At 42.9% G+C, this 27807-nt stretch overlaps 1 protein-coding gene across 1 annotated transcript in view; it reads left to right on the top strand.

The window, feature by feature from the left end:
• Positions 1–26221, top strand: part of LOC125467520 (glutamate dehydrogenase, mitochondrial) — a 73591-nt gene extending 47370 nt beyond the window's left edge. The window contains exons 9-13 of the mRNA XM_048563486.2: positions 3433–3513; positions 6350–6473; positions 11036–11127; positions 17156–17218; positions 22217–26221. Coding sequence (XP_048419443.1) covers positions 3433–3513; positions 6350–6473; positions 11036–11127; positions 17156–17218; positions 22217–22336 — 480 coding nt within the window. The 3' untranslated portion in view covers positions 22337–26221. The remainder of the gene's footprint in view (positions 1–3432; positions 3514–6349; positions 6474–11035; positions 11128–17155; positions 17219–22216) is intronic.
• Positions 26222–27807: the final 1586 nt, after the last annotated feature.

The raw sequence follows: 27807 nt of genomic DNA, 5'->3' as shown, positions 1-27807 counted from the left end.
ATGGGAGTGGGGCTTGAGGTGGGAAAAATGGTGAGGGAGGCGGAGACTAGCTGGGCTGGTTTTGGGATGTGATGGGGACAGGGGAGATTTTGAAGCTTGTGAAGTCCACATGGATATCCTTGGGCTGCAGGGTTCCCAAGTGAAATTAGATGATGTTCCTGCATCTTTTGGGCAGTGTCATTGTGGCACTGTAGGAGGCCCAGGATGGACATGTTGGGGGGGGGGAGGAGAGAGAGAAGGGGAGTGGGCAGGTGGGGGGGGGTGGTGGGAGTGGGCGGATGGCAGCGGGGTGCGGAGAGGGGGAGTGGGTGAATGGCGGCGGGGTTGCGTGGGAGACAGTGGGAGTGGGTGGGCGACGGCGGAGAGGAGTGAAGGGGAGTGGGCGGGCGGTGGGAGAGAGAAGGGGAGTGGGCGGATGGCGGCAGGGTGGTGGGGGGGGACGGGGACGGGGGGGGGGAAAGAGTGGGAGGGGACGGCGGATTGGGGGTTGAAGGGGAGCGGGTGGGCGGGGGCGGGCGGACGGCGGGTCGGGGGTTGAAGGGGAGCGGATGGGCGGGGGCGGGCGGACGGCGGGTCGGGGGTTGAAGGGGAGCGGGTGGGCGGGGGCGGGCGGGCGGCGGGTTGGAGGTTGAAGGGGAGCGGGCGGGCGGGTTGGAGGTTGAAGGGGAGTGGGGGGGGGCGGGGGCGGGCGGGTTGGAGGTTGAGGGGGGGCGGGGGCGGGCGGGTTGGAGGTTGAAGGGGAGCGGGCGGGGGTGGGCGGGTTGGGGGTTGAAGGGGAGCGGGCGGGGCGGGCGGGTTGGGGGTTGAAGGGGGGCGGGCGGGTTGGGGGTTGAAGGGGAGCGGGCGGGTTGGGGGTTGAAGGGGAGCGGGCGGGGGCGGGTTGGGGGTTGAAGGGGAGCGGGTGGGCGGCGGCGGGCGGGTTGGGGGTTGAAGGGGAGCGGGTGGGCGGGGACGGGCGGCGGGTTGGGGGTTGAAGGGGAGCGGGCGGGCGGGCGGAGGGGCGGCGGGTTGGGGGTTGAAGGGGAGCGGGCGGGCGGGCGGAGGGCCGGGGGGTTGGGGGTTGAAGGGGAGCGGGCGGGGCGGGCGGGTTGGGGGTTGAAGGGGAGCGGGCGGGGGCGGGTTGGGCGTTGAAGGGGAGCGGGCGGGCGGGGACGGGCGGCGGGTTGGGGGTTGAAGGGGAGCGGGCGGGCGGGCGGAGGGGCGGCGGGTTGGGGGTTGAAGGGGAGCGGGCGGGCGGGCGGAGGGCCGGGGGGTTGGGGGTTGAAGGGGAGCGGGCGGGCGGGCGGAGGGCCGGGGGGTTGGGGGTTGAAGGGGAGCGGGCGGGCGGGCGGAGGGCCGGGGGGTTGGGGGTTGAAGGGGAGCGGGCGGGCGGGCGGAGGGCCGGGGGGTTGGGGGTTGAAGGGGAGCGAGCGGGCGGAGGGCCGGGGGGTTGGGGGTTGAAGGGGAGCGGGCGGGCGGCGGGTGGGGACGGGAGGGGGGCTGGGGGTTGAAGGGGAGCGGGCGGGCGGCGGGTGGGGACGGGAGGGGGGCTGGGGGTTGAAGGGGAGCGAGCGGGCGGAGGGCCGGGGGGTTGGGGGTTGAAGGGGAGCGAGCGGGCGGAGGGCCGGGGGGTTGGGGGTTGAAGGGGAGCGGGCGGGCGGAGGGCCGGGGGGTTGGGGGTTGAAGGGGAGCGGGCGGACGGCGGGTGGGGACGGGAGGGGGGCTGGGGGGAGCGGAGGGGAACGGGGTGATGGGGGCGCGGGGAGGGCGGGACAGCAGGAGCAGACGGGGGTCGGGGGCTGGGGAGGGGGCAGAGCCGGGGGAGGGGGCGGAGCCGGGGTTGAGTGGGCGGACAGGGTGGGGGGAGTGGGCGGGAGTGGAGGGGGATGGGGGGAGTGGTGGTTTGCGACTGGGAGGGGTATTTGTTTGTCAACTTTGTAGGTGTTCCGCAAAAGCGGTCCCCGAGCTTCTGCTTGGTGTCCCCAATGTAGAGAAGGCCACAACGTGAACAGCGGATACAATATATCACATTAGCAGATGTGCAGGTGAATGTCTCTTTGTGCAAGGTTTTTTAGGGCCTGGGATGTGGGTGGGGGCCTGTGTAGGGACAGGTGTAGCGCTTGCTTTAGTTGCAGGGAAAAGTGCTATGGGTGGTGGGGCTGGAGGGGAGTATGGAGCGGACAAGGGAGTCACGGAGAGAGTGGTCCCTCTGGAAAGCACGTATGGGTGGGGAGGAAAAATTTCTTTGCTTGCAAGGCCATTTCAGAGATGAATTAAGAGTCATCCTCATTGTTTGTCTGGAGCCATATGTAGACCAGACTGGATAAGGATGGCAGGTTTCCTTTAAGTAAATTTGAGTTATGTGGTTTTATGACAATTGACAATTTCAGTGTTGCCATTACTGAGCCTAGCTTTCAATTCCAGATGTATGTATTTATTAATTAGATGTAAATTCCAATGGCTGGAATTTAAATCTGTGTCCCCTACCATTAGTTGGGGCCTCTGAATTACCAGTCCAGTATCATAACCACTATGCCACCCTCTCTGGTAGTGCATTCACAACTCACTGAAACAAAAAGTTTTGTTTTATTTGCCAATTGATTATATTGTGCCCTGATTCCCAGCCGATTTGCCAACTATGTCAACGAGTCATGAAAAAACAAGGGCATCAAAAAAATTTGGACTTCAAAAATGGTGTTGGTTTATAATCATGCATAAATGTAAACTTGGTCAGTTTGCAATGCTGTAGGTTTGCATGAGCCATAAATGTCCACTTCAATGCTGAAGGCTAGCTGGTACAAACAGCTGGACCTCCTGCTTTTCTTCAATCCTGATTTAAGGGTTTGATTCATAAGAGAAGACTGCTACAGTCTGGACATTAAAGCATCCATTTGACTGCTGGTACCATTCATATCCAAGTCAGACATCTGGATGCAAGTTTCCATTTGATGGCTCAGTATAATAGTGAGAGGATGTTGTATTGATAGTGGTGTCTTCATTTGAATGAAATGTTAAGTTGAGACCCCTATCTCCTCCTCATTCCACAGTACTATTCAAAGCACTGCAAACTCTCCTGTACTAGCCAGCATTCCCCCCTTGACCACTGAAACAAAATGGCGATTATGGGTAATTCGTTGCTGTTTCTGAAATGTGTGCAAACTAGCTGGTGTGGTTTTTTGAACTACAAATGTAACCATTCTCGGTTTGTAGAGTGTCAGTATTTTCTCGTCCATCTTAATACGTTATCACATCTTCTGGATGCATGGCCACTCATTGGGGTGTAGAAAATGGGAGATGCACTCGAGGCTAGAATTGGGAAAAACACAATCTCCCTGGGTTGTAATTATTAAGCAGTTTAGAGGTGGGAAGATTGAAGCCATGTTGGGATTTGAAGAAAGTACCCAAGTGTGTAATATCCCTGACGTTAATGCCAACCTCTGTTGCATTTCACAGATTATTGCTGAAGGTGCTAATGGGCCAACAACTCCAGAAGCTGACAGAATATTCTTGGAGAGGAACATAATGGTTATTCCAGTGAGTTATTGTTTGCTATTTCATGTTCAAATGTATAGTGCCCTTTCTGTCTGAGTGTGTTGCTCTTTAAAAGGTTTCATCAGAAGTGACCTTCCAGGTGCAATGAGATGTACGAATCAAGATCACTTCCACCCACATTTGTGTTTCAGTCCTGACTTGATCGATCTTGAATGGCCTCCTGTGTTTGAGAGAATTGATCACTTTTGTTCAAGAAAATAAGCTACGTACATGAAAATGATCATGATTCAAACCTCAAATAAACGGTGTGGTTACATAGGTACATGTTGCTCAACCCCCTGAGCCTGCTCTAACCAGTCAAGTGGACCATGACTGATCTGCATGTGAACTCCTTTCATCTCCCTTCATTCTATAGCTCTTGATGCTTTTGCCCTTTTAAAAAAAGTGATTTGAATATTTCAATTGGTTTCCAATCTTTGGCAACTTTCTGAAGGAGAAAGAGGTCAATTGCTACTATTTTTGTAACAGTCTAGCTTGAATTTTAGGATTATGACTCCTTGTTCTGAACATTCCCACAAAGGAACGTAGTTTCTCTTTTTGTCCAATAAGCCTTTATTCTTCTGTACATAAGCAATTGCAGACTTTGTTGGTGTGACATGTTAACCCTCTTTTCAGTTTTTGAAATATGAAGCGTATGGTGCCTAATACTAGTGTGGAGTTCCAGAAGTCCTTGACCCGATTTAGTGTTATGTTCCAATAAGTACCAGGCCAAAGTGTTAAATAGCAGAACTTCATTAAGGAGATGGTTAGTGTGTAGGCAGCAAAGTTAGATTAAGCTGTTTCCTGCCAAAATGGCTGGTGTCATCATGACATCTCAACTCTTAAACTAATACACAACCGTATTTACCAAATACACTACTGTGAACTTTGAGAGCTGGAAAGAATCATTCAATAAAAAGGTAGTAAAAAACTAATCTGGAGCTTGCTATCCTGTATTTTTCACTTTTATCTCCCTGACATGCTTGGTACATTTACTCTTGGGAGAAATGTGCCAATAGCATAACTATTGAACTTGAAGAATACCTTCAAACGTGTTACTGAAATAATTCTGCCAGAAAGAACTGATTAGCACTAATTCCTCTGAATAAGTCAATCCTATGTTTAAGATTTGTTTAAATACAGGCCTTTTTATGAAATAAAAAGACAAATTTATTTAGATTCTTGACAAGCCTGTCAAATGACCAATTATATTTAATGCTATTTATGAAATAAGAAAAACTGCATGTTATGCATAAATGGGAAGTGTTGAGCTTGTTGCAGAGGTAATGTATATTACATGAAGGTGTAAACCTCAAGAAGCTATTTTTTCCATTTCTCCATTCTTGCTAGAGAAAACAAATGTTATTCTCATTCTCTGGCTGTATTTCCTTACATCAGCCGTTTTTGTGTTTCCATTATAAAATCCACCGTTACTTGTCTGTGTTGTCACAGGATGCTATTGAGCTCCAACAGCCCGCATGTTAAGGATATTTCTTCTAATTGTTTATTCACTAGATGGATCCCAGGATGAAAAGGATTAAACTAGGAAGGAAATTTGCAGACTACTCCCTTAAGACTGGAAGGGGAGATTTGCTTGGTCAAAAGTGATTAAAGAAAGAGAGGAACTATTACCTCTTTACGGCTATGCTTCATTGTAACCAAGTCCATTTAGGATTATGCTGAAAAGAATGCGTAAGGTGATGCAAATGTGGAATTGTACCTGCTAGCTCCACAACAGGAAAATATTAACATCAGCTCAATTCAATTAATATTGATACTATTAAATATCAAGGGTTTATAGAACCAAAAAGTAATCAATTATGATCTAATTGAATGGTAGAACAGGATCTAGGGAATTACAGCCCTGTGCTTCAATGACCACTTTCCTCCAACTCTTGGAACTGTGTATTTATAACCGCTTGCTGCTGGCTTCCCCAACCAAGAGGAAGTAATCCTGCAATATGTGAAGTCTTGTAGTTGAAAGTTGACTTTTTAAATGCACACTATGGCAGTCACAACATTGAAATGTAGGAGAATCTTGTCATACACAATGTGTATCTAATAAGAGCAGTAGTATTGAAGTGGTAGTTAGGCCCTAAATTGTCTTAAAATAAAACAAAGAACTGTGAATGGGAGAGATCTGAAATACACAAAACAGACATTGCTGGAGAAACGTGCTGGTCTGACAATATCAGTGAAGAGAAAATACAATTAACATGTCAAATCGACAGACCTTACTGCAGAACCCTGAATTCAGAAGAATTACAGGACTCACTGTTACCTCTGCTTTCTCTCCACAGATGTTGCCAGACTTGCTAAGTATCTCTAGCACCTTCTGTTTGTGTTCCTAAATTATATTACTTCACTGAGGTGACCATTGTAAATTACCTAAATAATAAAATGTGAGGCTGGATGAACACAGCAGGCCAAGCTTGGCCTGCTGTGTTCATCCAGCCTCACATTTTATTATCTTGGAATCTCCAGCATCTGCAGTTCCCATTATCTCTGATTGTAAATTACCTAAGTCTGGTTACCCATTGTATCATATATTCCTCCCTTGTGCCCGTATGACGTAACAATTGCAAGTAGGAGATCAAGCAGTGGAAGCCACCTGAGGGTGACAGTTGTTATTGTGAAGTGCGTGAGGAACATATGAAAGTGAAGCTTCATGATTGTTTACTTTGGTGCATGTATCAAACAGTCTCCTGCCCCTTCCCCTACATTGGCGCAGCTCAAAATGGGATTTCAAAGAGTAATTTTACTGTCGATGTGACATCAGATTGTACTAACTGGATCACTGCAATCATGTGACTAACTTTTTTTTAACCCTTGTTTGCAGGATCTATACCTGAATGCTGGTGGTGTCACGGTTTCCTATTTTGAGTGGCTGAAAAATCTGAACCATGTTAGCTATGGCCGTCTGACTTTCAAATATGAGCGAGACTCCAACTACCATCTGCTCAGTAAGTAATGAGGCTTTCGTGAAGATGTAGGAGTACAGTAGTGAAGGTTAACCCTCCATGGAGAACATCACCAAGTGATCATCTAGTTTTATATGCTGGATTTATATTTACCATCACAGTGAATCAAATGATGCAGTGGAGATCCCAGAGCCACCATCCGGGCAGCATATATGCCATTAAAATTGGTATCAGTCGGCCAAGAAAGAGTTAGTGGGGTGGGGGGTTGTGGTGGGGCGGTGTTTGTGGTGGTGGTGAATGGAGGTGGGGTGTGAATTAGCTAGTAGTTTCACTTGTAATTGCTGGTTACTGATTCTTGCTGGAATGTTGCACGGACATTTAGTCAGGATGAAACATGTTGTCTGAGGAATGGGAGGGGGAGTTAAAATGGTTTGCGACTTGGAGGTGCAGTTATTTATTGCGAACCGAGTGGAGGTGTTCTGCAAAGTGGTCCCCAAGTCTCCGCTTGGTTTCCCCAATGTAGAGAAGCCACACCAGGTACAATGGATACAGTATACCACATTGGCAGATGTGCAGGTGAACATCTGCTTAATATGGAAAGTCATCTTGGAGCCTGGGATGGGGGTGAGGGAGGAGGTGAGGGGGGCAAGTGTAGCACTTCCTGCGGTTGCAGGGGAAGGTGCCGGGTGTGGTGGGGTTGGAGGGGAGTGTGGAGCGAACAAGGGAGTCAAGGAGAGACTGGTCTCTCCGGAAGGCAGACAAGGGTGGGGATGGAAAAATGTCTTGGGTGGTGGGGTCGGATTGCACTAAGAATGACAGTGATTAAAGGAAGGAGCAGTCTGAGGTTGACATCACAGGACCACACACATACACCATACTTACTGAATAACAAAACATTACCTTCACTTAAGCAGTTGCAGTAAGCATACAAACATTTAATTAATTAGCTATGTATTGTTGAATGAACCACTAGCTTCCTTTCAAAAACTTGTGGTGGCAGGATTATAAAGTATAATTTGGTCGGCTGGGGAGGAGTCAAGAGGTAATGTTTGACTACTGCATAAATAATTAATGGAATTTTCAGGTGTGTCTTAGCTTGGGGCAATTGAGATAAGCAAATATTAGGAAAAAATCCAAAAATAATTACAACGCTGGAAACATTTGCAAGTCAGACATCAACTATGAAGAGAGAGAGACTTAACTTTTCAAATGACTGTTTTCAATTTTGAACGATTGGCAATATGTAAGAAGTTAGTGTTTGCAACAAACAAGGCAGAGGGGAAGGAAAAAAGTGCATGAGGGTCTTTAAAAGAAATAGCCAGTGAAATAGTTGATGCATTCATTTTAATTTTCCAAACTTCCTTTTCATTCTGGGACAGCTCTGTCACTGGAAGACAGTGAATGTAACTCTCCTCCTCAAAAGGAGGAGTTCAGAAAGCAGGAAACAGCTGAACATTTGTCACAGGGGAAAACCATGTTTGACCAGCCTGTTGGAGTTCTTTGAGGAGGTAGTACATATTAAAGGGAACCAGTGGAAGTACTGTGCTTAGATTTCCAGGGGGTATGTAATAAGGTGCCAAATTGGAACCTTTTGAGAGAAGTAAAAGCTCCTGGTGATGGGCCATAGCAAATTGCCTTCAATAATAGATTAGTTGGTTGGCTAACAGGAAGTAGAGTTGGTAGGTGTAAATTGGTCACTCTTCAGGTTGACAAAATATAGTAGTGTACCACAAGGATCGGTGCTTAGATCTCAACTGTATAACTTGTGTAAATGACTCAATGAAAAGGCAAAAAGTATAATCAGTGAATGTGTTTATGACTCATAGGCAGGAAAGTAAGTGTAAACAGGACACAAGGTGACAATCAACTTATTGATAGTTTGAGTGAGCAAAGATGTGGCAATTGGATTGTGTGGGGGGAAAATGTGAAATCCTGATTTTGGCAGGAAGAATTTTAAAGGAAAAAAGTACATTAATGAAATTAAGAGATTGCATAAGCCTGGGGTCCTCATACATGATGCACAAATTAGTAAGCAGGAACAAAGTAATTAAGAAAGCTAATAGAATATCTCACTTATTGCAAGGGGAATTGAATAAAGCAGTGAAAGTATGCTTCAGTTACACAGAGCACTAGTGAGACCACACCTTGAGTACTGTGCACAGTGTATTGTAAGGAGAGATGTAAATAATTGGAGGCAATTCAGAGAAGTTACCATACTGATTAATTTTTGAAACATAAACAGAAATTGCTGGAGAAACTCAGCTGGTCAAGAAGTATCTGTAGACAGGGAGAAAGAAAGCAGTTAACATTTCAGGTCTGGAGACCCTTCTACCAATCCTCTGGAGGACTACTGAGGAGAAGCTAAGTGGATTAGACCTCTACTCTTTCCCATTTAGAAGAATGGAAGATGGCCTTATTGAAACATACAGGTTCTTGGGCGACATGACATGATAAATGCAGAAAGGTGCTTTCTTCTTGTGGGAGAATCTCAGACCAGAGGGCATAATCTCAAAAGGGGTCGCACATTTAAGACGAGAAGGAATTTCTCCTGGGAAAATAGTCTGTGGAGTTTTTTAAAACAACAGAACTGTTGAGGCTGGTTAACTGTGTTCAAGGCTGGGATTTTTAATTAGTAAGGGAATCAAGGCTCGAGGGAAAGGGAAGGCAAATGGAGATAAGGATGATCAGATCAACTATGATCTCATTTGAATGGCAGAACAGACTGGATAGGTTGAATGGCCTACTTTGACTTTCTTTTATGGTCTTACAGTACAATCATTGTGCAAGCCACAGGTGGCTTCAATCCCTCATCACTTATAATCCTTCTTAAACTATGTAACTCAGGCTCTTGTGCATTTCCCCAACTTCCTTCAACTCTCACTTGTTAATTATGTCTGCGAACACCTAGGTTTGAAGTTCCAGTATCACCTCCCTAAACTGTCAACTCTGTATAAATCTTATTTATTCAAATAAGCATTTGGTCATCTGTTTTGTTAATGCCTTTGGTCCTGTCATCTTTTCTGCTCACATGAAATACCTTGGCTGTTTTACTATATTAGAGGTGCCATATAAACGTACAATGTTTAGATTTAGTGCCTGCCTTATTGACTAATCAACATTTTAAGATGAGTGAAAAACTTGGAAGATTCACGTTTGAAATCCTTTAAACAGAAAATGCTTTGTTCTATTGAGCCAACAAACTAACTTTTTAGAATGCAGCAGAGCACAATGCACATTGACACCACTGCCTGGGCCTTTTCTGCAAATCCAATTGCTTAACATTTTGTGTCTCCAAAAGCTCCTGATGTAGTCTTCTGTACGTCGGTGAGACTAAACATAGACTAGGTAAATGTTTTCAGTGAGCATCTCTGCCTGGTCTGTAACAGCCAACCTAATCTCCCATTCACTGCCCATTTCAACTCCCTGCCCCACTTCCTGCTGAGATGTTCATCCTCTGCTGCCTCTGGTGTTGCAGCAATTCAGCGTGCAAATTTGAAAAACAACACCTTGTCTTCTGTCTGGGCACCCTGCAGGTTGGAGACTCAACATTTGAGTTCTCCAATTTCCGATAACCTTCCCTTCCAGCCCCACCTCCCTTTCATTTCCACCTTCTGACCCTCACCGTTCCCCCTCCACCTGTATTTCTCCCCTCCACCTGTGTTTCCCCCCCCTCCACCTGTGTTTCTCCCCCCCCCTCCACCTGTGTTTCTCCCCCCCCTCCACCTGTGTTTCTCCCCCCCCTCCACCTGTGTTTCTCCCCCCCCTCCACCTGTGTTTCTCCCCCCCCTCCACCTGTGTTTTCCCCCCCCTCCACCTGTGTTTTCCCCCCCCCTCCACCTGTGTTTTCCCCCCCCTCCACCTGTGTTTTCCCCCCCCTCCACCTGTGTTTTCCCCCCCCCTCCACCTGTGTTTTCCCCCCCCCTCCACCTGTGTTTTCCCCCCCCTCCACCTGTGTTTTCCCCCCCCCTCCACCTGTGTTTTCCCCCCCCCTCCACCTGTGTTTTCCCCCCCCCTCCACCTGTGTTTTCCCCCCCCTCCACCTGTGTTTTCCCCCCCCTCCACCTGTGTTTTCCCCCCCCTCCACCTGTGTTTCCCCCCCCCTCCACCTGTGTTTTCCCCCCCCCTCCACCTGTGTTTTCCCCCCCCCTCCACCTGTGTTTTCCCCCCCCCTCCACCTGTGTTTTCCCCCCCCCTCCACCTGTGTTTTCCCCCCCCCTCCACCTGTGTTTCCCCCCCCCTCCACCTGCGTTTCTCCCCCCCCCTCCACCTGTGTTTCTCCCCCCCCCTCCACCTGTGTTTCCCCCCCCCTCCACCTGTGTTTCCCCCCCCCTCCACCTGTGTTTCCCCCCCCCTCCACCTGTGTTTCCCCCCCCCCTCCCTTGTCTGCAGTACCCCCTACCCCCCACATCCAGCCCTAAAACATCGACTGCTTTCCTCCAGATGCTGCCTAGCCTGCTGTGCTTTTCAGCCTCCTGTTTGTCCACTTTACAAAAGTTTTTTGTTGGATCAAGGGAGAAATTGCAAACTTTGGTTAATTTCCCACCAGTTACTTACTTGAACTTTGATTCTGTCCAACCAGTAATCCTGTTCCATTTCCTCCTCAGTGTCCGTCCAGGAAAGTTTGGAGAGGAAGTTTGGCAAGCACGGTGGTACTATACCAGTCGTACCAACAGCAGAATTCCAAGCCAGAATAGCGGTGAGTTTATTGCAGTATTCCTTTTAATTTCCCCAAACCCTCAGTAATTAAATCAAACAGCTGCTGTGTCTAACCTTATCCTGAAATTGTACTGCATAAGGAAATAAAACAAAACTGCAGATCCTGGAGATCTGAAACAAAAACTAGTTGCTGAGAAACATGGTTGAACCAGCAATTTGTGTTTTAGTATTTGTTCCCCTTTATTTTTGCCTTTATTGCTGAGCATCTTGTAGAGATAAACAGAGCAGAGGCAGTTCACTTGAATCTTGGGAAAGCAGTTAATCTCCTTTGAAAATTTTGAAATGAAGGCTGACAAGTGCTAATGGCACTATTTTTAAATCTACGTCCATTCAAATCGGAGGGTGTTTCCTTCAAAGTTGGACAGCTGAATGCACTATTTAAAGAAACAGCACAATCCACATAAACTAGGGTGTGGTAACTACTTGTAGTTTGATATCTGCAGTGTTTCTTGTCCAAGAAAAGGAGTCTAACAGTTCTTCAGAACTGTCAGACTCAGAGCATTTACTCTGTTTTCGTCCACAGATACTACCCGGCCTGCTGAGTTTCTCTATTTATCTATTTTCATGAGCATGGGTCATGGCTGGAAGGAATTTGGTGAGCATTGGAACGTGGGCAGTGGATTTTGGAGAGTGGAAGATGGGAGGCAGGTCAAGGATCCAATGGTAATAAAGCTAATGACTGTATGAGCAGTGGCTTCAACAGTAGATGAACTGAGGTCGTAATGGACTTGAGATGCTAAGAATGTGAAAATAGGTGGTTTTGGTGATGCTGCTTTGGGGATAGTAGCCCGATGTGAGGACAAGTAATGGTACCAAGTTTGCAAAACAGTCTGGCTCAGCTCACAGTTGTCAGGAAAGGGTTGAAACCAATCAACAGTTTAAAGTTGAAGTATGGCTGGTTGCTGTCAATGTAAGGTTGTTGACTTGCTGGCTGGTTATAGTTAAGATGTTTTTTCACCATGCTGGATAACATTAGTGCAACCTCCGATGAAGCAACATTATTCTACTCTGCTTAGTATTTATATGATCTGGTTTCTTGTGGTGTTTTGTCATTTCCAATTTTTTTGAAAGGGTTTGTGTATGGGGTCTAATTCCACACTTTTATTGATTGCATTATGGGTGGAGAACCAGGCCTTTAGGAATTCCCATGCGTGTCTATGGTTGGCTTGAGCTTGGATGGTCACATCATCCCAGTTAAAATGATGGCCTTTGTCTGGGTGCACTGAAACGAGGGCAAGTTTGTAATGTCATTTTTGCTGCTAGTTGGTGTTCATGAATTCTGATGGTAAGTTTCCTTCCTGTCTGGCCCATGTCATGTTTTTGGCAGTCCTTGCACGATATTTTGTACAGTAAGTTGGTCCTGCATGTCATGGATATGGGGTCTTTGGTCAGAGCATTTGTTATAGTGTAGCTGTGATTCCTAGTGGTTGTAGGAGTCTTGTTGTCAGTTCTGATATGTTCTTGACATGTGGTAACGTGGCCAGTGTATTAGGTCGTATCATTCTCTTGGTGTTGTCTATCTAATAGGCATCTGTGGATGAAGTTGGTAGGGTATCCATTTGATAGCGAAGACCCTGTATAGGTGCTCTTCCTCCTCCTTGCAAGGAAGAAGAAAACAACAATCAACCTCTGTTTCTAGATGTCAGGGTAGAATGAATGCCAAATAGAGAATTCCAAACCACAGTACACAGGCAATCCGTACTGATCAAATCCTCAAATTTTCCACACCAATCACCCCAACATCCACAAACAGTTTTGTTAGGGCATTATTCAAAAGGGCTGCAACACAGCTGAACTTTGCCAGGACCATCCTATCTCAAGCCAATCACACACGTATGAGAATTCCTAGAGGCTTGGTTCTCCACCCACATTGCAATCAGTAAACATGTGCAATTAGACCCAAAATTCCAAAAACAAATTGGAAATGACAAAACACCTCATAGACTGGATCATTTAAATATTAAGCAGAGTAGAAAAATATGGCTTCATCGTAGGCTACACTGATGATGTTACCTAGCTGGGTGATGAAACATCTGTACAATAATCAGCTAGCTTGGCGAGTAAGTCAACAATCTTACCCACAACCCGAGCTACAAATCTCCAAGAACCTTAAGCTGTCAGTGTAAGTATCGTACCTTCTCCCCATCTGTTCACTCAGTCTGCCTCAACCCAATTCGGGATAGGGGATAATTTTAGTCGGAGCAGATCTTGTGTTGGTCTCATGTACATACCACTGAATGTGACTTGCACCCTGTTGCTGGGAATCATCTGAACAAGTATTGGTCAAGATTGTCATTCAGACTTGTCTTTTTTGCATTGTTTTCACTGCTGTCCCATCATAAGCTGACATTTCTTTGTCCCTGCATGTTGTAGCATTCAAAATTATAACACACCATCTATTCTGGGATAGTACTTAGGCTGAGAGCGTTGAATAAAAGCAGTTTCCTGATGAAAGGAAGAACTGGTCGCCTGGAGACCAGATAGACTGGCAAATCTCCACTGTGGATATAAAACGGGTTTTGAATAGTTTTATGCAAGTTCCAACTTCGCAGTCAGTGCATATCTGGACAAACATCATAATGTCAAAGTATACTTGGTTGCTTTGAAATGTAAAGTTATGTTGGCAAGTGCTCCGCTGTATTCAGCCATCCGTCCAAAGTGCTAATTCTATGCACTCAAATTGGTCTCTGCGTTCTGTTAGGCTTTGTATCCTGTAAAATTCAGAAATAATACAATGTAAACACTTTGTGGATTCAGTGGGCAGGATCAGCAAGTGTACTTGATATCTGATGCATAAAACCAGCAGCCAGAATGTAAGTGATATAGTTCCTGTTGAGAGATGATTTCTGTCCAGCCCACCTCACTACCTTTGAATGATATATGCCTTATTATCAGGATGTTTACTGCATCCCGGCCCTATCCCTACTTTCCAATAAGACCATTCTAATCATGCTGTACGTCAGCATTTCACAATAGTGAATTCTCAATGAAACAACTGGAACATTGGCAGGTGTTTTATTTCATAGTCCATAGTCAACAATAAAGGCTCCTCATTTGATTACTTCCACCATTGCCCTTAGCCTAATTTGTGAAATTAGTACCACTCTAATGTGTTAAATAGATTTAAATAAATAATGGAGGAACACAGCAGGCCAGGCAGTATCAGAGGTGCAGGAAAGCTGATGTTTCAGGTTGGGACCCTTCTTCAGAAATGGGGAGGGTGCCACTCCCACCTCACTGACCAATCCCTGCCACTCCCTCACTGCACTCACCTATCAGCATCCCACCTGCCTTCCCCAGCCCACCCCTTCCCCTCCCCCCTCTATTTCTGAAGAGGGGTCCCAACCTGAAACGTTAATTTTCCTGCTCCTCTGCTGCCTGGCCTGCTGTGTTCCTCCAGCTCCACAGTGTTATCTCTGACTGTCTAGGATCTGCAGTTCTTACTATGTCTAAATAAACAATGGGTTCTGTAATGGTAGAAGTGTCACCAAACCTCTTTCCCTAACGATGATGTGTGACAGACTGCTCCACTTTTCAAATAAAAACAAAATACTGGACAAGCTCAGCAGGCCTGATTCTGTGGAGAGAAACAAATCTAATGTTTCAAGTTCATGTATGTGTTTTTTTTTTCCCCTATGGGTCTACTTTAGGGTTTGGCCAAAGCGGACATTGGCATATGGTATTGCTTCTCATTTCCAGTGCTGTTAACACATTTTGCTGCTGTCACCAAAGGCTAATGTTCCCTCCATTTTTTTATATTTGGTATTTTAAAAAAAATTATTTCAGTGAGTTGCTAAGTAGTGCTCACAGGGCGGTGTTCGGGTAAAGGCCAAATTACAATCTTCTGCAAGTAGTAGTGGAGCAACTGGGAGACCAGTAATTGGACCAGTCTTGTGTGAAGGCTTGCAATTGCCTGGCACCATCTTGAATGCTAAGGTATAGATTGCAGATCTCAACATTTCCTTGATTTTTCGTTTCTGAAGTTTGCTTTAACCCTTTCCTAGTAAGTGACATATTTACACTGTTAGTGAGAGGCTGCATTCCTAAAATCCCTTTCATTATAAGCTGCTGAGACATCTAGTCTTTCCTCCAACATTTATAATTAGTTTGAAGTGACTTGTGTTTGCTTAAAAATGGAGATTCCAGAAATCCACATGATTTCTGTTTGCTTGTGCAGTGTGTAAAAGAATTTGAGTAGATCTTCAGAGGAATTATCCAATCAACAAGGAGACAGTTGCGGGGGTGGGGTCAGATGTTGGTCAAGACCCATAGTTTACAGATTTAGTGTGGCAAGGAATAAATTGATTATCACTTAGATACAAAGAGGACAAAATCTATCCTAAAGTTGTCTCCTGTTACTGGTGTGAGAAAGGCAAGTTACTTTCTGTTCTAGCCTGACCAGTAAATTTATACCTGACTCTGCGAGAGGCAATTGCTCAGCCAGCAGTTCTTTGCTTTTGAAAAGCTATAGTTGTATCAAGCTCTGGTGTGATTACTTCAGGAGTGCTGTACAGTTCTAGGCGTTGCATTTCAATTTGGTCCTGGAAGGAGTGCAGCTCATGCTCAATGAATAGTATTACAATGCCAAGGGCTGAATCAGAAGATCTCTCATATTCAACGTGTTGAAGAGAGGTGGGAATAATGATTTGAAATGAGATCATTGGGAATTTGAAAGAAGTTGAAAGAGTAGATCAAAAACTGTTTTCTTTAGTTACAGCTTCAGAATGTGGGGAAGTCATCTTAAATTATTTCCTGAACGGCCCAATTTTAGGAAATACTTTTAACAAAATGTGATTTTAAATATGGAACTCAAAGCAGTAGCTAGTTTAGTTAATAAATCGACAGATTTTTGGGAGCCAAGTATGTTGAGAGCTATGGGTTGAGATACGCAGCATCCATTATGTCAGTGGAACAGGATTGAGGGACTGAGTGGGCTGTTCCTATGGTAAACCTCATGGACTTTTGCGAAATGGTATCTTGGCTCAGCTCAGTGACTGACCATGCAAGGATCTAGCCTCAAAGTGACTGTCTAACAGGTATATACTAGAGGTTTGCTTTTGGTGTCTTGCATTCTGGAGTCTGTAGAACTTGCCTGTTTTTGTTGAGAACATTTCAAAGTCAAACAGCTCACCTGAAGAAAACGTTTTATTTTGTAATGACTGTGTGTCAATTATTCCCTTATTAAATGAACATAGAATTTCTATAATCCAAACAAGTTCCAAGTACAAACCTGTTTGACATTCCTGTAGCTCTGTTCACATCCACTAAACTTTTGACAGCTGAACTTTACTGCTATCTTGTACAGTATGCTGTCATTCTAGTTGATAATCATTTGCAATGTTCCTTAATAGAGGTTTGTTGATCTGCAGCATAATAAGGCTTCAATGTCTGAGTTTGTAGGAAAGCATCAAATGGAAGCAAATATTGAGTTGCTACTAAGAACCTTAACCATAATTTGTGAATAAAGTCCAAATTAAGATGGAATTAAGTTAATTTCCAGAAGGAACAAATCCTAATCTTGGAATCAATGTCAAGCTAATGCCATTAAAGCTCAAGTTTGTCTGCAACAGATTTGTCCCTCAATGAAGAAAATGTTCTCTGGAACTTCTAAATGCTTTAAATAGAATTAGGATGAAAGCAATTTGGTTGCAAATTGCTCCAAATTAAATTGAGTAAAATCTGATAGAAGACTGGAACAAAACTTGAACCATATTACTTAAGGTGATCTAAAACTGAGTTCTAGACATATGGTTGCAAGTAACTGATCTTTCAGGCTAACTGTTCCCCAGGAGGTGTTCTGGTCTACCTTCAGATGCCTCACTTAAAGAAATGATTGGGAAAACCTAGATACTGAAACTTTGTGAAAAGTTGGGTTTGTCCATTTTACACGAAAATTGTTTTCTCCAACAGTAATATACATTGCTTGTTCTAGTAAGGTACTGATGTATATATTCTCAACTGTTGTTAACCTAGAAAAACATGTCCCTGCCTTTTCTCTTTTTCCATAGGGTGCTTCTGAAAAAGATATTGTCCACTCGGGTCTTGCATATACCATGGAACGCTCAGCGAAGGTATGCATATGAAATACTTTCAAAGGAAAGTAAAGTAAAAGATAGAGATGCCATAGACTTACCAGATCATCAGGTTGCTGTCTCATTAGAGACAATTGGTGGTTTAACCTGGAGGTCACCACTTGGAGTGGGGGAGAAGTGGGAAAGAATCCTGCAAGGTAACCATAGCTTTTGTGTGAATTGAGCCCACACTGGCATCACTCTACATCACAAACCAGCTGTCCAAACAACGGACCTAACTAACCTCTGTGCATAGTTCATTTGGGCAGTTTCCTAATGTTCGTATTCTGTGATTTTAATTCTGTGCTACCAAATGGATTTAAACAACTATACAATCCTGTTCAGCATGGGATTTCAGGAGGATTTTAATCCTGTTTTTTTTTGCCACGTGTCTCTTATGATGATTTCCATTCTTCCTGAAGGCTTCACAGCTAATGACAAACTTTTTGAATGGTCATTGCTATTGTGTAGACAAATAAGATAGCTGATTTCTAAAAAGCAAGGGCACCTGACCAGTGAGTTTGAAGTTAAACAATCTGTTGACTGAAGGAGATAGTAGGAACTGCAGATGCTGGAGAATCAGAGATAACAGGGTGTAGAGCTGGATGAACACAACAGGCCAAGCAGCATCAGAGGAGCAGGAAGGCTGACATTTTGGGTCTAGTCCCTCCTTCAGAATATGTTGACTGAAAGATACAGGTTGTCCAGGAGACAGGAATTATTTCACTTTGCACTTATACAAATCTAACCACAAAATCTAGTACATCTACATGAATTAGAATATAGTGTCTTGGTTACATAGAATTATAAAGGCTCAACAGCATAGAAACTGGCTGCTTGGTTGGCCGAATGGCCTATCTTTCAACTCCAGTCGAACTTCCTCCTATCGTCCATTCTGTTCTGCCTCATACTGCTTCTTCTCTCATATGTCTGTTGTAGTCAACTCAGCTATTCCCTGTGGTAATGCATTCAAATGTTTAAACTTTTGAAATTTATTCGGAATTCCTTTGTTTTTTGCTTTTACTGATGGCCTCGAGTTGTCTTCCCCACAAATGGCAGCAGTGTACACAATACCAAAATCTTGCATCATTTTCCAGATATTCATTAGGCTAGCTTTCTCTTTTCAGTATCTTTTTAGTGTCTTCTGATAGGTATTACCCCTACATTTCTATTATCTTTGAAATTTTTTGCACCCTCTCCAATGTCTTTATATCTAGTTTATAGCATGGTAACTACTCTAAACATGGTCTAACAAAAATTCAAATTCAAGTTTAACAAAACATCATCTTTACCCATCTAGAAATAAACTCCTGTGCTTGACTAGCTTTTCTAATTATCTTACTATTTAGTGTTTTGTACTCCAAAATGTTTGATCATCTACTGTATTTGTATTTTGTTCAAAATGTCATTTCATTCTTTTCTCTTAAATATAATAGTTACTGGTGTTTAAAACTGACTTTTTGCTAACTGTTGTTTCTAAAAATTTAATATTATCTTATTTCTTTATTGCAGTCCTCAGTATTATGTTTGATTCCAAGACCTCAAGTATTCATAAATTCCTCTTCTAATCATAATAGAGGTCATAACTTCTGAGAAAGCAATTTCAAATTTCTAATAACTCACTGGAAGGGTCACATGAAATTGACTTCTAAGACTTTTACTGCAACAAATGAATTAAAAGCATTCATTCTATTACGCTCTTTATAATCTGAACTACAGAAAAGATCCCTCGTCAAGTTTACAGATGACAAAAACCCTAACGCTGTAGATAATACAATGCCTTTTAATTAGAACAGTTCAATCTCCATGAACCAATCTGAAGTTAGTCTTGGCTCTCAAGATCCAAGCTGTTTTTCTTTCCTTTCCCACCTGGGTAATTTCCAATCCGGAATACATGTACATCAGCTGGCAGCAAAACGGCACGATAAACTCTCTTTAATATTTGTACACTCTCTCAATGAAGGCCATCAGTTTAACTGGGACAAAAGTAACCATAGTTGCACCAGCCAAATGCAAGGGAATTCCGAGAGGCATGGTTCTCCACCCATACTTAATCAACAAACAGAATTAGACCCCTTATTCAAACCAATACAGATCAAAACTGGAAATGATGGTACTCACTATAACGGACCAGACAGTATCAATTCCAAGCGGAGTAGAATAACATTACTTCATCGGAGGCTCCGCTAATGAGCACAGTGACGAAATGTCTGAACAAAAACAAGCCAGCTCGGCGCTCAAGTCAATAACCTCAATGCTAATTAGTGTTCCTCTAAACTGCCGACACTATTTTATGGAATTGAAATGGATTTTAAAAATCATTTAAAACCTGACACTTGTAACATCTTCCTATGAGTCTTGGAAATTTAAGTCAGTATAACTGGTCTACTGTGAGCTACAGGTTTGAGCATCTTTAACCTTTAACAGCAAGGCCACCCAGGCATCTTGTTGGGCGTCATTCAGAATAGGTTTATTCTTCCAGTTTGTCTTTAAAGACACAATCCCAAAACACAACCTTGTTTTTGTATTTGTAACACTATGACCGTAATGGTCCCAGCAATGGTTCTTGTGGAACCCCACCTTCCAATCTCTGTTACTGTGAAATGCTGTCCTATACTCATGTTCCCTACTTGCTGTTTTTTGCAGGCAATTAGGTGTCCGTTTTATCTAAGCGCATCTTGTTTAACATGTTGCCTGAAAGTTGGCACCTCCATCAATGCAGCACTCCATTACTGCACTGAAGTCTGTCTGTTGTAGCTTAAAGCTATAATTTCTGGCTCAGGCAGAAGTGATTAACATTGCCAACTCTCCCTAGAGTCCCTTGGTTAAAGTACAGAATTGGTAAGTGCCACAATGTAATGAATGTTGGGTATGGCGCATACCAAATCTGTACCTTAACCAAGGGAATCGAGGGAGAGCTGGCAGTGTTAATCATTTCTGCCTCTTAGTAGCGTAAAATTGAGAAATGCTGATTTGGATAGTGGTTTCAGGCACTGCGTAAAGTCTGATTCTCCCGTGCCTTTTTTGTGTTCCACCCTTGCCTCTGGCAGTATGACTCTTGTTTAGCTTGTTTGTATTTGCCAGAGTGCCTGGCTGTTCTGGTAGCACACATCATAATTTTGTGGGACCAATTATTAAGCAGAAAATAATGGGTTCTAATTTTTTAGATTGTGGCTTGTTTTTACATAGATGACTTTTGTCTTCCATTTCTTGAATCTTGCTTCACTGTCTGAGGCCTATCTTTGAAGGAGGACTGATCCTGGTATCCTGGGGAAACTTTTACACCTTAAGTCCACTGTATTAGAATTTTTTGTTACTATTGAATTCCTGTTCGTAGATGTGTTCATACTTTGTACTGTGCATAAATTGGCTGTGAAGTACTTTACAACATCCTCACATCAAAGATGCTAAATATTACAATTTCTCCATGTAGAGCTGAAAACTAGTTTGAAATTGAACAGATATCTCTCCTAATTTCGCTTTCTAGTTAACTGGAATCTATTCACTTTTCAAAAGTAGTAATTTATATTTGTTCCACATGCATCTTACATTTTAAGGGTTATTTCCTAATGTGCTTACAGTTGGAAGCTACATTCCAAGGAAAGAAAATGCCAAGAAATTGAAAGCATCTAAACTGTGGCCCACTGTTACCATGTGTCATCCTGCCTCCTATCAGATTCAGTGTAAAGCTGTCCATGCACTGCATCTATAATCTCTGCAGCTAAATGTGTCACTTAAAGTGCTGTAGACTATCTACAGCCTTTGAATTTCCAATTATTCACTTGTTTGTTTGGTTTCTGGTTATTTTTTAAAAATTGTTGATTTACTCCATCACAAAATAAAAATTTAAGGATTGTGCCTCAAACAGATGGCTTGTAATCACTTCAGAAGTAACTGTTTTTAATTACACTTTTAAATCCCTTTCTTTCTATGCTTAAGGACAGGGCCAAAGCATTCCTCTGCTCATTGTTTAGAATTGTTGTTTTATGTTTCATTATATTTGACCTACTTCTTTGGCTTGGGCACATCTATCTTATAAGCCCATTAGAAAGACTTGCATTCCCAATGCTGGGAGTGTGGGGGATGGGTGCTTCCTTGCCCGCAATGCTGAGATTGCTTTCTGTATCTAGAATCTTATGTTGAGTTTGTCCATTGTTAATGGAAATTACACCAACGTAAGTAACGCATTTTGATGGCAAAACTGTTGAGTTACTTGACAAGCCATTGAAAACAGCCAGCAAACTGTAAAATTGGCATACCTTCCTGCCTACTAGGCTTGCCAAGGACAAATTAGAGTGCTTAATGATGGGGCGTTTTTCTGATTTATCTAAACACTGGGATTCTTCTTCCAAATTGCTGTTAGTCTTCAAATGTTCAAATTTTAAAGTTTGCTTTTTGGAAGGAACTCCCTGTCCAGCATTATAATGCAAGGGAATAGCAGCTTGTTAAACAAAGGCAGCTCTGTCTATTGTAGCATTTTTTCCTTTTATTAAAATCTCTTGCAGCTGTTTTATGCTATTGAATGGCAGGCAAAATGCAAAGTTTAGAAAAAATTGTTCTTTACGCCTTCCAATGTTTTTATACCAATATCCTTTCTAATGCTCTTTCTAGGACATGTAGCTGGACGATGATCCAAGGCCTTTGGTAGGCAACACCTGGACACCCCGATTTAAGATTTGAGTTAGATATTGACTGCCAAAGTTTAATCTAACTTAGGAATGGAGGGCTACTCTAGCAGTGTGTCCCTACCTCTCAGCCAGGAGGATTAGGTTAAGTCCCACCTGTTCCAGAAGTGTATGGTATCTCTGAGCAGGTTGTTTTTTTTGTTTTATGAAGTGTGTAATAATTTGACACGGTGAATATTAAGAGTGGCTGGTAGGGTGATGTGCCAGAGGCTGTCATTGCTGGAGAAGTATTACCTGTTTGGGAATGAGAAGAGTAAAAATTTAAGGATGCAAGCATTCCTTTTAATTTTTTGTTTTCTTTTGTCTATTTCAGCAAATCATGCGCACAGGAATGAAATATAACCTGGGCCTGGATTTGAGAACAGCTGCCTATGTCAACGCTATCGAGAAAGTCTTCAAGGTGTATAACGAGGCTGGCCTGACCTTCACATAGAGTGGGCAGCATTTTGTCCTTTACAAACCCCCCTCTCAACCTTTCCCCAGCCTAACATGTCAAACGTTTACATGGCAGAATTTTCTTTCCCTTTTTACTTTTTAAACCAATGGAACACTAATTCTCCAATGGAAGCTGCCAGAATTAGTGAATAGGTTAAACAATCAACATAACCCACAAGCCAATATTAAGGCTTAAAGAAAATCTTTGATCTCGCACTGCTGGCAAGTGGGAGCCATGTTACCTTTATTTGAGAGGAGCTTTTCAATGTGTTGCATCCAATTTGTGGTCTCCAGCTAGCAGCCCCTGCCCCCTTGGCAATATCATTAAATTGACAAATATGCTCAGGGGAGATTCTAAAGTCTGTTTGCTGTTTTGGTCGTTTAGTTCCTGTGCATCAAAGAATTGCCATTTGTCTTTGCTGAGTCCATTTTGTGTCAGGTGTCTCAAGGTTATCTGTAACACTTCTGTCAGAATTCTATTATTTTAGACCTCTGTATCTGGCAGAAAAGAATCTCATTCATTTGGGATGGACAAATCCTAAACTTTTGCCAGAATGTTTTGTAATTGGTTTGCTATAATTTCATATTTAACAAGTTATTTTGACAGGCTAGCTATAATTAGCCAAAGTGCTCCTGGGCTTTGGAGAGCTAATATTACAAAGGTTCTCCTTCCTGAATTTGGTATATTGACCTTGTTACAAAGTTTACTTGTGGATTTTTACATTGAAGATCAGGCTCTACTGTGACACCAACTATGGTGGGATAGTGTTAGGAGTCAGTGTCTTCAGGAGCTTGAAGCGGAAGGGTACGTAATGCATTAGACGGCACACGTGTACAGTAACAACTGGTCATGATCATGGTTAGGGTTCTATTTACATGAAATGCATCTGACTTCCATTCAGTGAAGTTGGTAAGAGAGTTACTTCGAAATGAGGATGAGAGGTTTGCAGATAAGCACAAAAATAATTTGTGTAGCGAAAGCCATACTCTGCCAGTTTTTATTTTCCTTTGTCCATCTGTATGTGTAGCAAAGAAGTCAATGTTCATACTGCATTTACAGTATAGCAGTGACCTCACCCTTGTGGTTTCAGAGGAACAATGAGCAGTGCATTTAGGAACTCAATCAGCCCATTAGTGGAAGCACTTAGTGCAGTCTCATACTGTACTGTATGGATGTTTCTTTGGCATTAGGACAGGAGTGGAATACAGAAAACAAATGAAAACTGGCAATCATGACTTTCAAATAACTTGTGCAGCTACATATTTTTTGAATTAGTGCTATGGAATCCAGCCTCCATCCTGAATAGGACAGAACACCCATAACCAGAAACTAAGACAAGTATGGAAACAACTTTACTAGTAAAACCATCTTTTTATAAAAGCACTTTCTCCAGATAGAGTATCCATTACATTTATAAAATCAGGATATGATTTTCTACCGTTTTTTTATTTGAAACTTTATTTGAATGTTTCCTATGTGCTTTGGAGGTCAGACATGGCTTCCTAACTTTGTGCTGCAATTAGGACCGTTGCCACATTGAATGCAGTCTGTCTTATTGGAAACCTACAGCTGTATTTCATCAAAGTGCCCTTCAATCCTGCCTCAAACACTTTTTACATAGATGTAAAAGTTGATTTTTGTTTTTAATACAATCCCTTATTAGTAGTAACTGTATCTGTATAGTAAACCCTGTAGAGCGGCTTTAGGTCTTCAGCATAACCAAGTCAAGTCAGAAATAGCACCTTCTAGCTGTGTGGATGATATTGTATGTCCAATTTAGTACCATATTACATTGATGGTTTTGTAGATTGCTCGGGCAAAACCCCATAACAGCACCTAATCTTTTAAATTTGCCTGTTAGATTTGTGACGATGCACTTTCACAGCAGTAACCAGTTTTTGAGCTGCCCTGATCCGTTTCTTAAAGTGGACAGCTTTAAAAACTGAAAACTACAGGATACTGCTAATGCTGTCATCTGCAGGGGTTTTATAGCAAGTTTCCTCCACTTCTCTAGCTCTGAGATTGTGGTGAATGTTCAGAATGGAATTGCATATGACAAAGGGAGACAAAAGAATGTTTCAGAATTCTATAGGATTAAGCATGTCAAATTTGTCTTTTGTTTTTGGCATCTGCCTTTCTGGATGCAATCAAGTACCAGATGAACCCTTTTTAAGAAAAGGTTTGTTCTTTCTACATTCTTTTGCATGAAGGTAAATTGACAAATAATTAAACTCTTAACATTTCATTAGTGGTGCATGATCACTAAGTTTTCATGCATTAATCCCCCTTTTGCTTTGCCGACATTGTGCTGAATTTAATAGTGCTTCCGAACTTCTCCATTTGTGGCCCACTGTTTTATAAGTCATTTAGTTACCAAGCATTTGAGTCTATCTTCTTCAAATCTGAGCTGTGTTCAACCACAACCTCAGGTATATAACTTGTAAAAAGGGATGAAGTCATGTAATGGAAAGAACGTGCATATGGAGCTTGGTCTTTATAACTTTAGTTGAAGACAAAATGGAATACTTTTTGAAAGATATCCTCTTCGAGGATTAACTCTGATAAACCTGAGAGGGATTAATAAAACGATAGCAAACTTCACTGAAAATCAACTCCTTTAGAAGACAACATAGAATAGACCTCCACTCCAATTTCTCTTTAATAGAAGAGCAGGTGCAGAAGTAGGAAATAGAAATTAACATAATTGTAGGTGCCAAATGAAACTTTTAAAAATCAGCTAAATCATCTAGAGAAGCAAGATTCCTTAAGCATGTAAACTGGATTTAAAAGAATGAAATATCTAACATGTTAAAGATTACTGTCTTTGAGGATTCATAAACGAAGCTGTGATTTTGAAATCACTTGATTGTATATTTGCGATAAGAATCCTAAACTGCCTCAAAACCAGAAAATCCCTAAGAACAAGATTAGAAATCATTGTGAGGCTATAAATGTGCAATAATCATCAGGAGTGTGTGAATACACAGGAGGCCTGTGAGTTGGAAATGTTTTACGATGTTAATTATATTAGAGGCAATAAAACCATCTGAGGAACTGTGGATTTCCCAATTTGTATGGTCCCTGAGTCTCTACACCAAAAATCAGTTTGCACATGATTGCTTTCTGGGAGTAAAGTCACTTAGTATCGCAGCTGCATGAACTGTAGCAGTTTGTGAACTTTCACATTGAAAAAGTGAATCAGTTAGCATGCAATAATTATTTCAATGATATGGATACCACACTGGGACAATTTACTGTTTCCCTACTTGCCTGAACACCATGTCAGTCATTTGCTTCTGTCCTCAGCCAGTCAGTATCATGTTTGTCTTGCCTTTGCTTGTCTGATTTGTCACCCCAAACAATATTCTCTCACTCCCCAAAACCCAATTGCGTAGCACTAGACTTGCCCTAATCTAATCACATGTTGCTGGAGTGTTGACATGCTCATTGTGCTGCTGACGTGACTGGTTACTGGCACCCAAGAGACGAGCGAATTGGAGTTGCACATTTACCAAGATAACATGGAGCGGACAGAAGGATCTTGATTGTAAATAGTCAGTTAAATGGTATGTTTGTGTGTATCAAATTCCTACATTTAAATGTTGTAAGGGCTCACTAATGAACTTGTCAAAGTGGCATCAAAATATGGATAATTGGACAGCTTCAAAATTTAACTGGTGTTCTTCATTTCCAAAATTGAATATTCAACATAGACTTTCTTTGCCCTTTTCTCTTTCTTCGACCCCAGTATCTCTCTTGGCATAAAATACTTCAGTTTCTAGAACACAAAATTAATGTGGCAGTATATGTAACCAGAGTGCTGTTTTCCATTTTTTTAACATCTCTATATAAATTTTACCTCAATAAAGCTTTTGAAATTTGTCTGGTTTTTCAACTTCCTTATCTTGTCAATGACAGATTTTGTACCATACATTTGCCCCTGCAACCATGTCAGATATGTTATAAGTTGTAAATAGTTGTGGTCCCAACATTGATCCCTGTAGTATTGCACTATGACAGTTTATCAGCCAAAAAAAATCTAATTATTCCTGTTCCCCACTTGCTGTTTGCTAGTGCACTATACCATTGTTTCTTGACCTTGTTTAGTGACCTTTTATCCATCTTGCATGTTACTTCCTCAAACTGTAATATGTTAATTAAATACATTCCACCGCCTCCACTCCGCCCCACCCCACAATGCCTTGGGGGGAGGGTTGCATGTAGAGGGAGTGCAGGGATACCTCTTCCTGTCCCAGCCCCACTGCAAGGAAAATACAGGGTTACGAGGATAGAGTAGTGGGATGGGTCTGGGTGAGATGCTTTTCAGAGGGTCTGTGTTGACATGCTTGGACAAATAGCCTGTTTCCATTCTGTAGGAATTCTGAGATTTTATGGAAGTCACCCTTCAGTCTCCAGCACTCCACGAAAAGTAGCCCCAGCCAATTCAACCTCTCTTGAAAGCTCAAACACTCTTGTAAATCTTTTCTGAACCCTTTCAAGTTTCACAATATCCTTCCTAGAGGAGGGCAAGCAGAGCTGCACTCAATTCCCCAGAAGTGGCTGAATTGATGTCCTGTAGACCTGCAATTTGACCTCCCAGCTCCTATATTCCAAAGCACTGACCAAGAAAGGCTAGTATATGAAATGTTGTCTTCACTATCCCATCTACCTGTGACTCCACTTTCAAGGAACAATAAACCTGCACTCCAAGGTCTCTCTATTCAGCAACACTTTTCCAGGACCTTATCATTAAGTGTATAAATCCTACCCTGATTTGCCTGCCAAAATGTAGCACCTCATATTTATCTAAGTTAAACTCCATCTGCCACTCCTTGGCCTATCTGATCATGGTCCTATTGTACTCCGAGGTAACCTTCGCTGTCCACTGCACCTCCAATTTTAGTGCTATCTGAAAACTTACTAACCATGTCGCCTATATTCATATCCAAACCATCGTCTAAGTATCTTGCTGTAACCACTTTTCCTTTTTGTTTTCCATGCAGACATGTTGAGATCATACAACCAAGCTCCTTCCCGTCACCAAAATCACTGACTTCTTTTTAAAAATATTAACCACCAGCAGTAAAAACACCTGTGTAGCTGACTGAAGATTTACATGTAATGCAAAACATTAAATGTGAGGTGAAGTGGTGGGGGTGGTGTACAGAGAGCAGGAAGAGACTAAATCAAAATGGAGCTGGAGAGGGAGATAAAGCATTGTATTCCCTGTGGTGCCCACCTCTCTCTCAAAGGCATCAATTGACACTGAGCTCCTATGATACCTGGGTTTGAATGCAACTGTGGAAGAGGGGCAAGCAGTTGGCAGAGACGACGACCCCCCCCCCCCCCCCCCCCCAAAACCTCCACAGCCTGCTGCCTGGACAGACCCAGGAGCAAGCCCACAAGGAAGTTCTCCGATCTGTTCACACCCATCCACACAGGATGCCCATAGATCAGGAGCATTAGGT

The sequence above is a fragment of the Stegostoma tigrinum genome, chromosome 37 (genome assembly GCF_030684315.1).
Source record: "Stegostoma tigrinum isolate sSteTig4 chromosome 37, sSteTig4.hap1, whole genome shotgun sequence".
NCBI lineage: Eukaryota > Metazoa > Chordata > Chondrichthyes > Orectolobiformes > Stegostomatidae > Stegostoma > Stegostoma tigrinum.
Note: the sequence above shows the minus strand (reverse complement) of the source record. Positions and strands in the feature narration are given on the sequence as shown.